The sequence below is a fragment of the Mauremys reevesii genome, linkage group 6 (genome assembly GCF_016161935.1).
Source record: "Mauremys reevesii isolate NIE-2019 linkage group 6, ASM1616193v1, whole genome shotgun sequence".
Taxonomy (NCBI): Eukaryota; Metazoa; Chordata; order Testudines; family Geoemydidae; genus Mauremys; species Mauremys reevesii.
The window spans coordinates 43,235,228-43,249,727 of record NC_052628.1 but is presented as its reverse complement, the minus strand read 5'-3'; the positions used below and the strand labels follow the sequence as shown (position 1 = coordinate 43,249,727).

The 14,500-nt window shown below is 44.5% G+C and overlaps 1 protein-coding gene across 2 annotated transcripts in view; it reads right to left on the bottom strand.

Annotated features, from left to right (window-relative positions):
* Window positions 1-12,854: 12,854 nt before the first annotated feature.
* AP3B1 (adaptor related protein complex 3 subunit beta 1) overlaps window positions 12,855-14,500 on the bottom strand; it is a 261,412-nt gene continuing 259,766 nt past the window's right edge. The window contains exon 27 of one of the 2 annotated variants that reach the window (XM_039544543.1): window positions 12,855-13,605. In XM_039544543.1, the coding sequence (XP_039400477.1) occupies window positions 13,452-13,605 (154 nt within the window). In that variant the 3' untranslated portion in view covers window positions 12,855-13,451. The remainder of the gene's footprint in view (window positions 13,606-14,500) is intronic. The other variant, XR_005600381.1, reaches the window with a different exon arrangement.

Here is a 14,500-nt window from a genome sequence, read left to right as displayed (position 1 = left end):
AGGCACCATTGGCAGATGCCAGAAGCTCTGACTTGTGGATGGACTAGGAGTAAGTCTTTCTTCTTGAGGTGGTATCTTCTCCTGGGGCCAAGACAGCTCTCAGAAAATAAGAGATTGAGAGTCTGGGAAGGCAAAGATACCCTCCGGGGTAGTGCATGTCTCAGTCTGCCTAGAGGTACAAGGGGTCCTGGTTTTTGTTCTGCTGGATCAGGTGCTGTGATAGATTTAGTGGATGGCAAATCCTTATGGGGCTGGACTGGTACTGTTGGAGAGAGAGAGTGATTCCAGTCTGGAGCTCTTCGTCAGTATTGGCGGTCCTTCGGCTTGTTAGAGGTTACAGTCGGCACCTGTGTCAGCACCACTGGAGCTTTGCTCCTGCATGCTTTCCTTTCATGCTTGGGAGGCTTAGGCAGAGCTAAGTCCTTGGGACCTGTGCGCAGACTCACCCGACTTGGAAGGAGCTGAGGGGATCCTGTCTCCTGGCAGCAGGCTTTGAAGCTGTTTTTATCCCTGTGAGAATGCTCCTTACTCTCATGAGAAGTCTGAGACAACAGGTTTTTTAGGTTTATCGGATCTGCACTGTGCTCCAGAGCTGGTGCTTGAAGGTGCACCACTTGAGGACTTGGCCAATATTCAGGTGGTGTCTCCCAGGAAGGATCTGACTGGAGTCTCATGGCTCTCTCCACGAGGTGCTTCTTCATTCGGAGCTCTCGTCTCTGTTGGGTCCAGGGTGGCAAGGAGCAACAGAAACTGCACTTGGTGGAGATATGTGCCTCACCAAGGCAGAAAAGGCAGCACTGGTAGTTGTCACTGACTGAGAGGGAGCAGGGGTATGACATGAGACCGTTTAAATCCTGGAATTCTGAGCACAGCCCTACTCCTGAAAGGGGGGATGGAGAGGGTCCCCAGGGTGGGAAAAACCAATATACAATAATATAAAACTATAAAAACACTAACACGATATACAATGATATTTACAGAGATGCAGACAATGCGAGGATAACTCCAGTCAGAAAGGACTCAACTCTGGTCGTGCTGTGGTTAGAAGGAACAGGAGAGGTGGTCGGTCCACACCTCCCCTTATATCCTTAGTGCTGAATATCTGGATATCCAGGGTGCAGGGGCAGACCAATGGATGCTACTTGCAAGATTTTCTGGTCTCAGGCGGAATGTGTACATGTGTGGAATACATGTAGGGACCAGCACTCGAAGAACCCGTACACGCAGCACAAGTCATTTCCCACAAAAATTTGCTGGGGAGACCAACTAAGTACTTACTAGTTGAATCTGTGGTCCACAGTCTTTGAAAGAGATAATATAAACTGTAGTAAGAGGAGGCCCTAAGATATAAACCTTGGTATCAAGGCCCGGTATGAGGCCTAAGGCCTGAACTAAAGTAATGGTCAAGACTTTGCTAACATAAAGCAAAGTTAAGCGGTGAGCCAGAGGCAGGCCCTGCTCACAGAAGCTGGCAAGGGAAGGGCTGATGCTGCAAAAAGAGACGTACCTAAAAGGTACTGGACACCAGATATCAGAACATTCGCATACTCATACACTCCACACAGATAACAGGCTGACCCATCCCAATGACAGGGCCAAAAGGATAATATGATGGATAGAGTTGTTTTGTTCAAACTAACATGTACAAGGTGAGAACGGCACCTTACTACGTAGAGGGGTTGTACCTTGCTACATAGAGGGGTTGCACCTCATACCTCAGGAGTGATGTGTAACTTGTTTGTGCCTGTGTATAAGAATGCATCCCTGGGGCGGTGTCTTTGACCAGCCTAGGGGGCAGTGGAAATTCCCGCCACTGACTGAGCTGTGTCCATTGCCAGGGAGCACATAAGTACTGGCTAGCTGCACCTTAGCAGCACCTTGGACTTCGTTTGCCAGGGAGCTGGAGACTGTGTTTCTCTTCGACAATAAACCTGGCCAACGTGCCTTCGTACCTTACTAGAGTCTGTGGTCATTGGGCGTTCTCTCGGGTCAGCTGTGTCAGCGATCTGCGCAGAGTGGGACAGCACACAGAGGGAACACACGCACGCAGCCAAGTGATACGAACATTGAACAGAGCAGAGCACCACACTGGTAGCTTCTGACAACATAAACTAGTTTAAATTTAAAACCCACTGGTGAGGCCACAGTGTTTGTTCCTTCCAATTCATGCTGTAGCTAAAAGGTGGAGGATTCTTTTCTCTCCCGAATTTGAGGAGGAGAATTAGAAAACAGATTGGTGCACACCAGATCTCTTGGCATGAGGTTTGGGCTGCTCATGCATTTCTACATATCAATAACCAGTGCCAGTTTGCATGCCTTCGGTGCACTTCATAAGAACCTTGGAGCCCCTTTGAATGATCATAGAGGAAATAGAAAGGGGCAGCATACCTCTCCCAAAATTAGGTTTCTAAAACTACCTACCCTTGGGCATAACTGAAATAATCAAGGTTAATAAAACTGCAGTTAAATTCACTGTTCACTCTTTTCCCACCCTTGATCGTGGTAACAGTTTGAAACGTACTTTTTCATTAAGTTTCCAGTATCCAAATGGTTAAATGAATATGGCTTGCCAGGTTCCGTTTTGTCTCCTTCATATTTTTAAACAAACTACCCCATTGATGCATCATGCACAATAAAGTAAAAACTAAACTCCCTCAGTCCTTTCTCTTAGCAGCCTTGTCCAGTCTCTGAGACCTAACACTTTGGCTGTTCCTCACTTTTAAGAGTGGATTGTACATTTGACGGTGTCTTAGAACAGCAGATAATATTACATATTTGCTCTGTAATACGCACACAAAAGAAAGGAAATTCAGAATGAGACATTAGATGAGTCATAAGTCATATCCTTGTTGTTAAATTAATATAGTTTCATACATTTTAAACAATTAGTACAAAAAAATTAAGCTTCCACTGACTAGTGCTCATCTTCTGCAAATCTAATAACCTGTGATTTTGCCACACAAATTATGAGAAATATGGAAGAAAATAACCAAAAATATTATAAGTAGCAGACTTTCACACTAACTGGCTGTCTGTGTATTAAATATATATTTTTATCATATTAAAGCTTAGTTTACAGTATGGATGAAATGTATGAAAAGGTTTACATTTTAATATACAAAAGTATTTTAAGCTGTAAACAGTTGTCCTACACAACCAATTGGGCTAGTCAAATTGAAAAAAAGTCATCTGGATTTACAATATGTATATCAAATTTCAACCAGATATTGATCTGAAAAAAAAATCCAAGTTACACAGCCCAGAAAAATAGGGTTAATAATGAAAATGCCAAAGATCCTTAATTATAGTGGCTTCTAAGTGACACCATTATGAGTGTATACAGTCCTCTAGAGTGAGGTATAATCTGTTTGAGTTATATAGCAATAATACCCTCTCCTTTGATTTATACTGTATTCCCTTAGCAGCACAATGAACCATTCCTATTTGGTGTGTTCACTGCAACTGCCTATTTGGCTGAAACTTTCAAGGGTCCTCCCGATTTGTCCCCTCTCTCAAAGTATTCTGCATTTTTACCATAATATGTTCTCAATTTTACTCTTAGCATCAGTGTTGACAACTGATTCTTGAACTGCCTAGTATTACATTTTCTTTGAGATATTAATATTTTCCTACTGTAAATTCTTTCACTTGTATGAATTCAAGAGATAATTATAATGACTTTCATATCATATTAGGATAACATAACTATATTTCCAGAAAAATCTTATTGCAAGATAAGGTCTTTAGAAGAAACAGTTACTAACCTGTTCTATAACTATTGTTCTAGATGTGTTGCACATATCCATTCCACTTCAGGTGTGTGCACACCCAGTGCACTGTTTTTGGAGATTTTCCCTTCAGCGGTACTTGTCAGGGTGGCATATATGCCTCTGCTGCCTCATGCTTCTGTGCAGTGGCATAAAGGGTGGAACCGCCCAGACCCCCCTCAGTTCCTTCTTACAGACAGAAAGACTAATATAGAGGGGGTTGTGGAATGGAAATGTGCAACGCATCTTCAAGAACAGTTATGGAGCAGTTACTAACTGTTGCTTCTTCTACTTGGTGGAACTACATCGGTCAAGTCACAACACAAGCATATACAAGAGGATATCCAATATGAGACCGTTTGAGAAGATACCAGGAGCCCCTTCATTCTGTCTGCAGCTGCCACAAGCAATTGGGAGGCTGACCTAAGCTGTTTGGTTCAGTCGAAGAAGAACACTAATGCTTTCCCGACATCCAAAGCATGGAGGCCTGGTCTACACTGGGGAGGGGAGGGGGATCGATCTAAGATACGCAACTTCAGCTACGAGAATAGCGTAGCTGAAGACGACGTATCTTAGATCGAATTAAAATTACTTACTATGCGTCCTCATGGCGCGCCGTTACTCCCCGTCAACTTTGCTTCTGCCTCTTGCCGAGCTGGAGTTCAGCAGTCGACGGGAGAGTGATCGGGGATCGATTTATTGCATCTACACTACATGTGCTAAATCGATCCCCCATAGATCGATCGCTAACCGCCAATCCAGCGGGTGGCGTAAATGTACCAGGAGTCTCTCCTCAATAGGCATGAAGCTTTGGAAAGAAAGAAGGTAGGTATGTTGCCTAATTAACATGGAAGTGAGACACCATTTCTGAAAGAAACTTTGGATGGGAATGTAGGTAAACCATGTCCTTGTAGAAAACTGTGTATGGAGGTCCAGGCATTGCAATGCAAAATGCACCTACTCTCCTGGCAGAGGTGATTGCTACCAAGGGGGCCACCTTAATTGAGAGATACAGCAAGGAACAGGTAGTTAAATGCTCAAAGGGAGGACTCATTAGTCTTGAGTCAAGATGGAACAGGATCCTCTACCTGAGGGTACAACCTTTCCAGACTCTTCAAAAACCTTAGTGATATATAGAATGGGGGGAAAAAGAGACCACTTACCAGTTGGAGGGTGGAAAGCTGAAAGAGCTGCTTTGATGGAACTAATGGCCAGACCTTGCTATTTTAAGGATCACAGATAGTCTAGAATCTGATGTATTGAAGACCTGACTGAAAAACCCCTTTCTGCTGGGACCACATGGAGACTCTCTTCTACTTTGCCAGGTAAGTATACCTATTTTCTGCTATTAAAAGGACATCCTGAACTCCCTTTGAATAAACCTCTTCTGAGGGATTAGCCATGGAGCAGCAAAGTTGTCAGGTGGATGGCCTGCAGGCTGGGGTGGAGGACTCTACTATGGCTCCTGAGAGACAGGTCTAGGTCCAGTGGTAGGGACCGCGGCGTTCTGATCTAGATGGATAGCAGACTGGAAAACCAGTGTTGCCAAAGCCATGCTGCCGCTATAAGTATGACTTAAGCACGGCCCTGCCTGATTTTCAACAATACTCTGGGTAGGAGTGGGACAGGAGGAAATGTGTATAAGGGCTTGTCCATCTGGGGCACTAGGAAACCCTGGGCCGTGACCTTGTTGACAACAAAACTAATGACTAATGGTATCCTGTTGACTTTCATTGCAAACAGGTCTACATGGGGAGTCCCCCACAGCTGGAAAATGGACTTGGCAATGTCTTGATGGAGAAATCACTCATGGTGACTGGTAATCAATCTGCTTAAGTAGTCTGTCAGGTTGTTCTTCATGCCCAGAACATGAGAGGCTCTGTGGTCAACTGAACTGGCAATACAAGTGTTCCAGAGACTGACTGTCCCTTGGCATAGCAGAGTGGACCAGGCTCCCCCTTGCCTGTTCACATAGAACATGTCTGCTGTATGGTCTTTGAATATGTGCAGAGTTCTTCCCTTGATATGGGAAAGGAGAGTTTGACGGGACAGGCGAATGGCCCTCAGTTCCCTTACACTTGTAGGCAGTTAAACCTTGTGTAGACCATAAACCTTATGGGCCCCCCAACTTGGGGCACAAGTGTCTGAAACTAGAGTTAAAGATGGTTGGGGGGAGTAAATGAAACCTCCTGTATTGGGGTGGCACTCACATCTTGCAAGTGCCCCTTCATCTGAGTGTGTATGTCTGCACACTCTGCTTTGTGGTGGAGTCTTCAGCAACTCAGCCCTCTGCCTGAATCACACAGAGTCTGTATGTGAGATGTAAAAGCAACAAAGAATCCTGTGGCACCTTATAGACTAACAGACGTTTTGCAGCATGAGCTTTCGTGGGTGAATACCCACTTCTTCGGATGCAAGTGAAGTGAAGTGACAACTTCTTCGGATCCGAATCTCGCATCCGAAGAAGTGGGTATTCACCCACGAAAACTCATGCTGCAAAACGTCTGTTAGTCTATAAGGTGCCACAGGATTCTTTGTTGCTTTTACAGATCCAGACTAACACGGCTACCCCTCTGATACTTGTATGTGAGATGAAATCAAACCCTTTCTAGGATACATGTCCAAGGGGGGGTCCTATCTCAGTGCCCTCTGTATCTGCAGCCTTATCCCTGGGTCGATCCTCAATCTGCTCAGCAGGGTCTATCCCAGTACCCAGGTTCAAACGGTCTCTCAGTCCCATCTGAGCTCCCTCAAATTGTCCTTGCTCTTCAAGCAGTCCTGGCCCTAATGTGAGGCTCCCTCCCCAGAGACTCTTCACCTCTCGGGGACTTTCTGGCCCCAGTTCCCCAGCTGAGCTGCAAAACAATTTATTTCCCCTCCCAAGAATGCATCAAAGTCCAGGCCACTTCATCAGTGGTGGGTGGGGGGACCTGAGCCTGGCCTCTACACTGGATCCCAACCCAGAGACCTTATAGATAGCAGCCATCTGCCGTGTCCCTTCAACTAAGCTGCATTGCTGGCTATGATTCCCTCGGCCGCTTCCCCGCAGCCCCAGCATGTTCTTCACCCTTACCTCAGGGATTTGTCCTGGTTGAGTCCCAGCAGCCAGCCAGGAGCTCCTTCTCACTTCCCAGTGTTTCTGGCAGCACTGCTCTGTCTGCGGTCCTGTAATTCCCTCAGTTAGCCAAGCACACCATCCACACTCCTCCAGCTCCCGCAAGGAACTGAACTCACTCTGGCCCTGCAGCTTTTTTTATATTAGCCTGCTCTGCCCTGATTGGCTGTTCCCTGCAATTCCTTCTGATTGGCTGTGTGGGATGCAGCCACTCTAGACAGCAAGGAGGACCTTCTCCACTCCCTTTTTCTGGGGAAGGGTATGGCAAGGTTGCGAGGTCTCCAGCAGGGGGACCTCAGGGCCAAGTCTACCCCCATCATATCTCCAAACACACATTTGAAGGATTTGCCCACCAGTACAGAGAGGCCAAGATTTGAGTGGGCACTTACACCACCATATCTAGAGGATGCCACACTGGTGAGTACACTGAAGCTAACTATCCTTGTTGTTTCCTGAGATGGAGCCTGGTATGCCGGACTACATAAGTGCATGAAGTCTTATGTCCCAGAAGCCTGAGGCAATTTCACACTGTCATGCTAGGAAAAAGCCAGTATTGTCTGAAATCTTGACCATGGAAGAAATGCCTTGGATTCTGTAGAGTCCAGGACTGCTCCTATAAACCATCTTTAGTATAGGAGATAGCATAGGTTTCTCTGTGTTGATAAGCAATTCTAGCACACTGAAGGTGGACTGGAGAAGAGACATGCTGGACTGACCTCTGATCAGCCACTCATCCAAGCAGAAAAACACTTGTACTCTTGACTGCCTCAAGAACACTGCTACCACTCCAAACAACCACTCCCTGATTCAGACTGCCTCCCCTGCAATACCTGCTCCTTATCTCCTGGTAATCTGACCCTGCCTACCGCCTGACTCTTGGTTTTGCCCTCTGGTTTGCTTTGGACTATGACCTCCTGGTATCTGACCTGGCCTGCTTCCTGACTCCTGCTCCGACTGCCCACACACTGGTCATGATGGTTTTCATGGACAACTTAGGCCACAGGAATACTACCCCTGATTCCCGAGTTGCTGGACTGCTTGGGGTCCAGCAACTTCTGGTCCAACTTCACCAAGTTGGACCAGTATGTAGTGGTCTACCTAGGCGACATATTGATCTTCGACTACCCTCAACAGCATATTGCTCGTGTCCAAACACTCCTGGAACACTGTGGCAGCAAGGCCTTTAAACTAAGCTCAAGATTTGTGCCTTCAATCAGGTCTCCACAGAGTTCTTGGGCTTCACTTTATCCCCAGAAGGGATCAAGATGGACCCACACATCCAAGCCATCCAAGATTGGTTGACTCCACACATGGTATGTGACCTGCAATGCTTCCTGGGATTTGCCAATTTCTATTGATGATTCAGCCTGAATTTTTCAAAACAACTTAAAACCTCCACCACCCTCCTCTGGAAAAATGCCCAATTGCATTGGTCTCCTGAGGTCCAGCATGCATTTAGTCAGCTGAAATTCACCTTTACTATGGCACCCATACTGGCTCACCCCAATGTCACATAAACCTTCATTGTAGAAGCTGACGCTTCTAGTGCAGGGATCAGGACTGTCCTCTCTCTGCAACTTGGTCTCAAACAAGTGTTACACTCATATGCTTATTACACAAGGAAGCTCACCCCACAGAACTGAACTATGAAATACTTTACAAGGAACTCCTGGCGATAAAAACCGCCTTTTCAGAATGGCATCACTACCTGGAAGGAGCTCATCGCATGGTCACTGACCATAAAAACCTGGAATCTCTCTATATTGTGAAAGCCTTAAACCAATGGCATGCATCTTCAGTGGGTGCTATTCTTCTCATGATTCAATTTCATTATCACATACACCCCAGATCCAAAACTGGCAAGGCGGATGCCCTGTCCCAAAGATACAGAACGAGGCCCCAGCCAGGAACAAACCCTCATTCTCAATCCTGTCATGCACAGTGCAACTCGTCACTAGGATATACTCAGATTTATATGTTCTGCCTCTGGCTCAGAAATTCTGCCTAATGAACAAGCTATTATCGACAGGCAACCACATAACTTCCAGGAAGGGATCATGCATGTAAGGGACTGCGTCTGTGCGGAAGGGTGGCAGTTCTGCAACTATGCCACAATTTCCCCCTAGCAGGACACTTGGGGTGCGTCAAGACCCAAAGACCAATATCCCACTCCTTTTGGTGGCCTCGGATACCCCCAACCATACAATTGTTCATTGTCTCCAGTGTGTTTGTGCCCTTACCAAGACCCTCTGCCACAAGCCTTGAAGTCTCCTCCATCTTGACCAGAGGCCGCCATTGCCGTAGATTTTATTGTCGGATTACTGGAGTCCAACACATTTATGACAATTTTGATGGCAGTGGACCACTTTATCAAACTGGTTCACTTCATCTCTTGCACAGGCGTCCCCCACCTCTGCAGACGAGACAGCCCAGCTATGGATTAGCCAGATTCTTCAGCAATGTCTGTAATGCTACATTAATCATCACCAGGATGATTGGTCCTCACTTCTCCCTTATGTGGGCTTTGCCTACAACAGTGCAGACCATGCCTCTAGGGGTCAAAGCCCCTTCCCCCGCACCCAATTATGGGTACCACCCCAAATTCCACCCACAATTACCTGCGTCCTCTTCCGACCCAGCTGCCTCAGACCTGGTGCAGCAGATTTGTTGGGCCCAGGAAGAAGTACATGGAAAAGGTAAGAGCAGACTATAAGTGGTATTTAGACCATCATCAACAGCAAGACCCCCACCTGCACAATAGGGCAGGAGATATGGTGCTCCACAGAGTTTCTCCACACAGACAGACGTGGTCACAAGCTGAACTTTCAGTTCCTTGGCCCTTTTAAAATCCTGTGACACCAGGTTAATCCAGTCACTTTTCCACTCAAACTACCCCCCTTTTTGAAGATTCACCTGACGTTTCGTGTATCACTACTGAAACCCTACACAGAAAACCCTTTTTTCCACAGAGATGATGGCACTAGATAAATCATTGTCTGTTTCCCCCTAGACAGCACTGTATGTTCAGACACTCAAATCTGAAGGCGCTGATGGTACCGAATGCTATAATGCAAAAGCTGGCAAAGTTGGACCTGAGGTTATTGGTGCTGGGTGAAAGGACCCCTGTATAGCCAATGAGACTGGTACCAAGATGCATAATAAGTTTCTTGCCATTACATTAGCTTCTGGAGTCAACAGTTGCTGGTGGGTTGATTTGGATGGCACCACTGAGGTTTAAGGTGCTGCTTCAGGAGCTAGTCTTGACCATGCCTATGCTGCTGCCAGAACTGACAGACCTCCCTGAGTAGACTGTCTCAGTGAGTGCCTCAACTTTAAGTGCATTCAACTACCTTTTTCCGCATGGCTGCTGGACTTTGGTACCAGGGATCTCTCTCTCTCCTGGACATTTCCTTGGAGGTCTGACATGTCTTTCTTGGTACCATGGAGGGCAACCAGTGCTGGGACTCGGCCAACATTGTGGGACCACTCCTCACTGAAGTCGAAGTGCTTGGTAACCATTCGTAGTGGAAAGGCTCCAAGAATGGCTGCAGAGTGGCCTTCATCAGTAGAAACTTCAGTCTGGCCTTCCTGTCTTTTTTGGTCCTTGGTTTAAAGTCTCTACAAATCTGAAAGTGATCCTGACATGTGATTGCCTGAGACACTTCAGGCAACTGGAGCGTGGATCACTGGCATTGGCTTTTTACAGGAAAGACAGGGTTCGAATCCCAGTGACCAAGGCATGCCTTTGTGACACTGGCAGGCCAGATGCCAGTTCTTGCCCAGGCTGCAGGCATTAGCTAAGAACTGACAACTTGTAGCTGGAGACCAGACCAGGTCACCTGTATGTTAGTTGTGCTCAAAATAGGCGTTAGTTTTATAAGAATGTATTTACACTCTATGAAATGCTTGTATGTTGCTGCATGTATTAATCTCACTTATAATATCTATATCCCATGTTATAAGGCAATATTTTAAGTGTTTGCTCTGAATAATCTGTAAACACTGCCCCCACCCCCACTCAGGAGAGAAACATTACCAAGTATGAAATACTAGTTTACCACAGGTGTTATCTCCCACTCAACAAAAAAGAAGGCCCAGAGACATCAGACAAACTATTGTGGAACATCAGAGGACAAAAGACTGTTGATTGCTTCCCACCCACCCCCACCTGTGAAGAGGAAACATGTATGTGAACTCATCCTATCATCTTGAACTCTGGGAGAAGAGAATAAAAATCCCTGACAAGAAGACACTGCATCTCCATGACTGTTTGAACTCTGAAGGGCCAGAGACTTTAAACTGAAGCCAGAGATCCCTCCTGAATCTGCCCTGAAAGACACTGATTAGACAGATCACTACTACTCTGTCACTCTTAGGATTTAGATGGTAATTCATTGGTGTGTATATATGTTTGCTTGCTTGAACCTCTAAATAACTCATTCTTTTTTCCTAGTTAATAAGCCTTTAGGTAGCTTATTACAGGAATGGCTACAGGTGTTGTATATGATATAATATCTAGGTCATCAATTGATCTGAAGTAAATGACTGGTCTCTTGGGACTGGAAGCAGCCTGAATGTGGTGTGATTTTTGGTGTAGGTGACCACTTATCACTAAGTCCTGTTTGTCTGGGTGGCAAGATAGTCTGGAGAGTCTAAGGGGTCTCTCTGTGACTCCATGATAAGACTGTTACAGTGATCCAGGAGATCACATTTGTCACTGGCTAGAGGAAATCTAATTATAGAACTCACCACCAGTTTGGGGTGTCTGCCCTGTTTTTGACAGTCTGCCCTGAGGTAGGCGCTCATGGTTGTGAGTCACTCCAGACAGCGTCACAGCCCCAATACCATTAATGGAATCCCACAAAGAAAACTGAAGTGCATAAACACACTAAAAGGGAACTTAATACTAAAAACCATCTAACACTAAAATTGAGGTAAATTGGACACCAACTATGAACAAAAAATAGATAAATGGGAGAAAAACATGCAAAGGCAAGACAACTGGCTCTAGCAACTGTCACGGGCGGTAAGAAAGAACTGGGGGCAGGGATTGGAGGTAGCTCTGTCCTTTATACTACTGCACAGCAGAGCAAGGCAGCAGACAGCGCATGCACTACCCTGATGGGTACCACTGAGGGAAAAATCTCCAAGAGCAGTGCACTGGGAACGCACACATCTGAAGTGGAATGGATATGTGCAGTCACTCCAAGAACATAATATAAACCTAGATTAAAAAAAAGTAGGGTAACAATATGGACTGTTGTTCCCTTGTTTGAAAAGCACTGTGTGCATTTTGAGTGCTGCTGAAAACTAAATAATGCATTTATTTATCAAGTCTAATATTGTGAAAGAGGCTAATAAAATACTTCTGAAAACTGCTAATAAAATGTGCATGTTATTGGAGCTACATTTTGGTTCCGCTTAGGTGAGGTGTCCATTTGTAATTTTGAAATAATTTACAGTACAAAGCAAACAGTCTCTGTGAATGAAATTCACCTCGGTAGAAAGCTAGCACAAGGCCCACAATACCAATTAAGTCCCACTTAAGGGCTACTGTGCAGAATTGCCTGCAGACCCTCTGTGGTGTATCGTGGAAATATTCTTTGCAGTGGACCCATATAAACTGCTGTTGAAAGCCACTTTAAGGATGAACTGGTTTGAGACCATTGGTCCACAATTTTACAGACCTAGTGTCTCAAGTAACAAGAACACGAAGGTGCTAAAACACTATATTCCAGCCCATAGGCAGCAGATTGTTGGGTACAGCGGGGTGAGGGCTGCACAGTAGTCCTCCTTGCTGACTGTAGACAAGAGGAATTAATTTCTCCCTGTCCAATCCCCTCTAGACTCCTCCGCCAAAAAACTCAGGCTTTATGCAACCCTCACATGATATTTACTTCAAATGGGTAAGATTTATGTATTATTAGTGATGTACAGAGTCAGTTCCCTATAAAACAGAAGAGAAGAGAGAGTCCATTCATAACACTACTTTACTGGAGATTTAGAAATATTTGACAATATGGCAGTAGCTAGAAACGACTGTTTATAACAACATGTATGAGGTCAAGCTTACAAGCAGCTTTATTGGACAATGACATTCTCTAGTAAGTCTACTGTCCTTTTACACGTCTCATACAACAAATCCATCCTATACTATGTACCTTGTAGATTCTGCTGGAGTCTCTCTTTTTCATTTTAGCTCACTGCTCAGGCAAGCTGATTTCCCCCAAACTTTATTATCAAATAGTTACGTTTTATAGCAGGAAAAAGTGGAGGGGGGAGTAGGAGGAAAGAGAGGGGAAGTACCAGGATAGAACAACTGGGAAATACTTTTAAGAGTGTAGCTAAATGACAGTAAAATATATGTTCTTTGGTTAGCAAGCAGGAAAAAAACCCTTGTATACATGATAGATACACACTAGCATTCTAAAGCAGGAGACAAGAATGTCAAGAGTGTATTCTTCTCCCACTGCCAGATGGAAGGGCTATTATTATAAATGAAAGGCAGCAGTAGTGGATGCCAGGCACTTTTGTTGTGTGCCAGATTCTGAAGTCCAGATGTAAGCAGGTTACCCCTGGGACAGGACAGGCTTCAGCTCCCGCAGTAGAATAGAACCAATCACCGTTTTCTCAGTGTTTATGATGAGCTGTGCTGTAGAGCCTTCCTTCAGCTCCACTGTGACTAGCATCAATGACCCACTGTGCACAGTTTTAGCTGCAAACCTGGAGGAAGGAAAAAAAATCATGAAGGCATTCATATAAAGCCAGAAGTTGGTAGCGTATTCTTTCTAAAAAGAAATATTAATTTAAAAAAAATTTCAATTTAATTCAGTACAGGGGACAACCCCTAAATCCCCCTACAAATTCCTCAGAAAAAGGATTTGTGCAGTGCTGCACAAATAGCTTTATTTAGATTTTATTATCTAATAAAGCCACAAAGATTTAGTCCAAGATTTTTTGTTTAGTATTATGGACAAGAAAGTTCCTTTAAAGGAAAATTATTGTTTAGATTCTAGTTTTGTATATTAACACACAGTACTTCAATGGAAAGTAAGTATTCCATTCTGCACCAATAACTTAAAACCAATTGTATTCATAGTTAAAGGATAATCTTCAGTATTTTATACCAAAACAACTAAATCAAATACTAAAATGATGCTGATATTATGCATTTTCTAAATTGTTAAAATGCAGCCTTTTGAAAATGTTTTCTCTGCATGCCAAGTGATGAATTAATTCAACTTAAATTGCTCAAACTTAATACCCAACATGATATGAAATGATGTTATGTAACAAACTAATCTTTCTGAAACACCAGATCTTCTCCCCTTAATTTATTTTATCTCCAGAACATTTGACGCACTTTTCTATCGACTAAATATGGTAAATAAAGAGTGAGATCTAATGCTCCATTATTAAATTCCAAGACATAAAGAACCCACTAATTACACGGAATTAAAAGCAAAACTAGCCTTTTAAGCACTGCAATTGACTGAAAAGCCATTTTAGGCACAATGAACTTCTGTCAATCCTGTTAATTCATTCTGCATGCACAGCAAGGCCCCAGAGACAGGAAGGATGAGGATGGCAACAGCCTAGTCTTCCATTTTCCACAAGG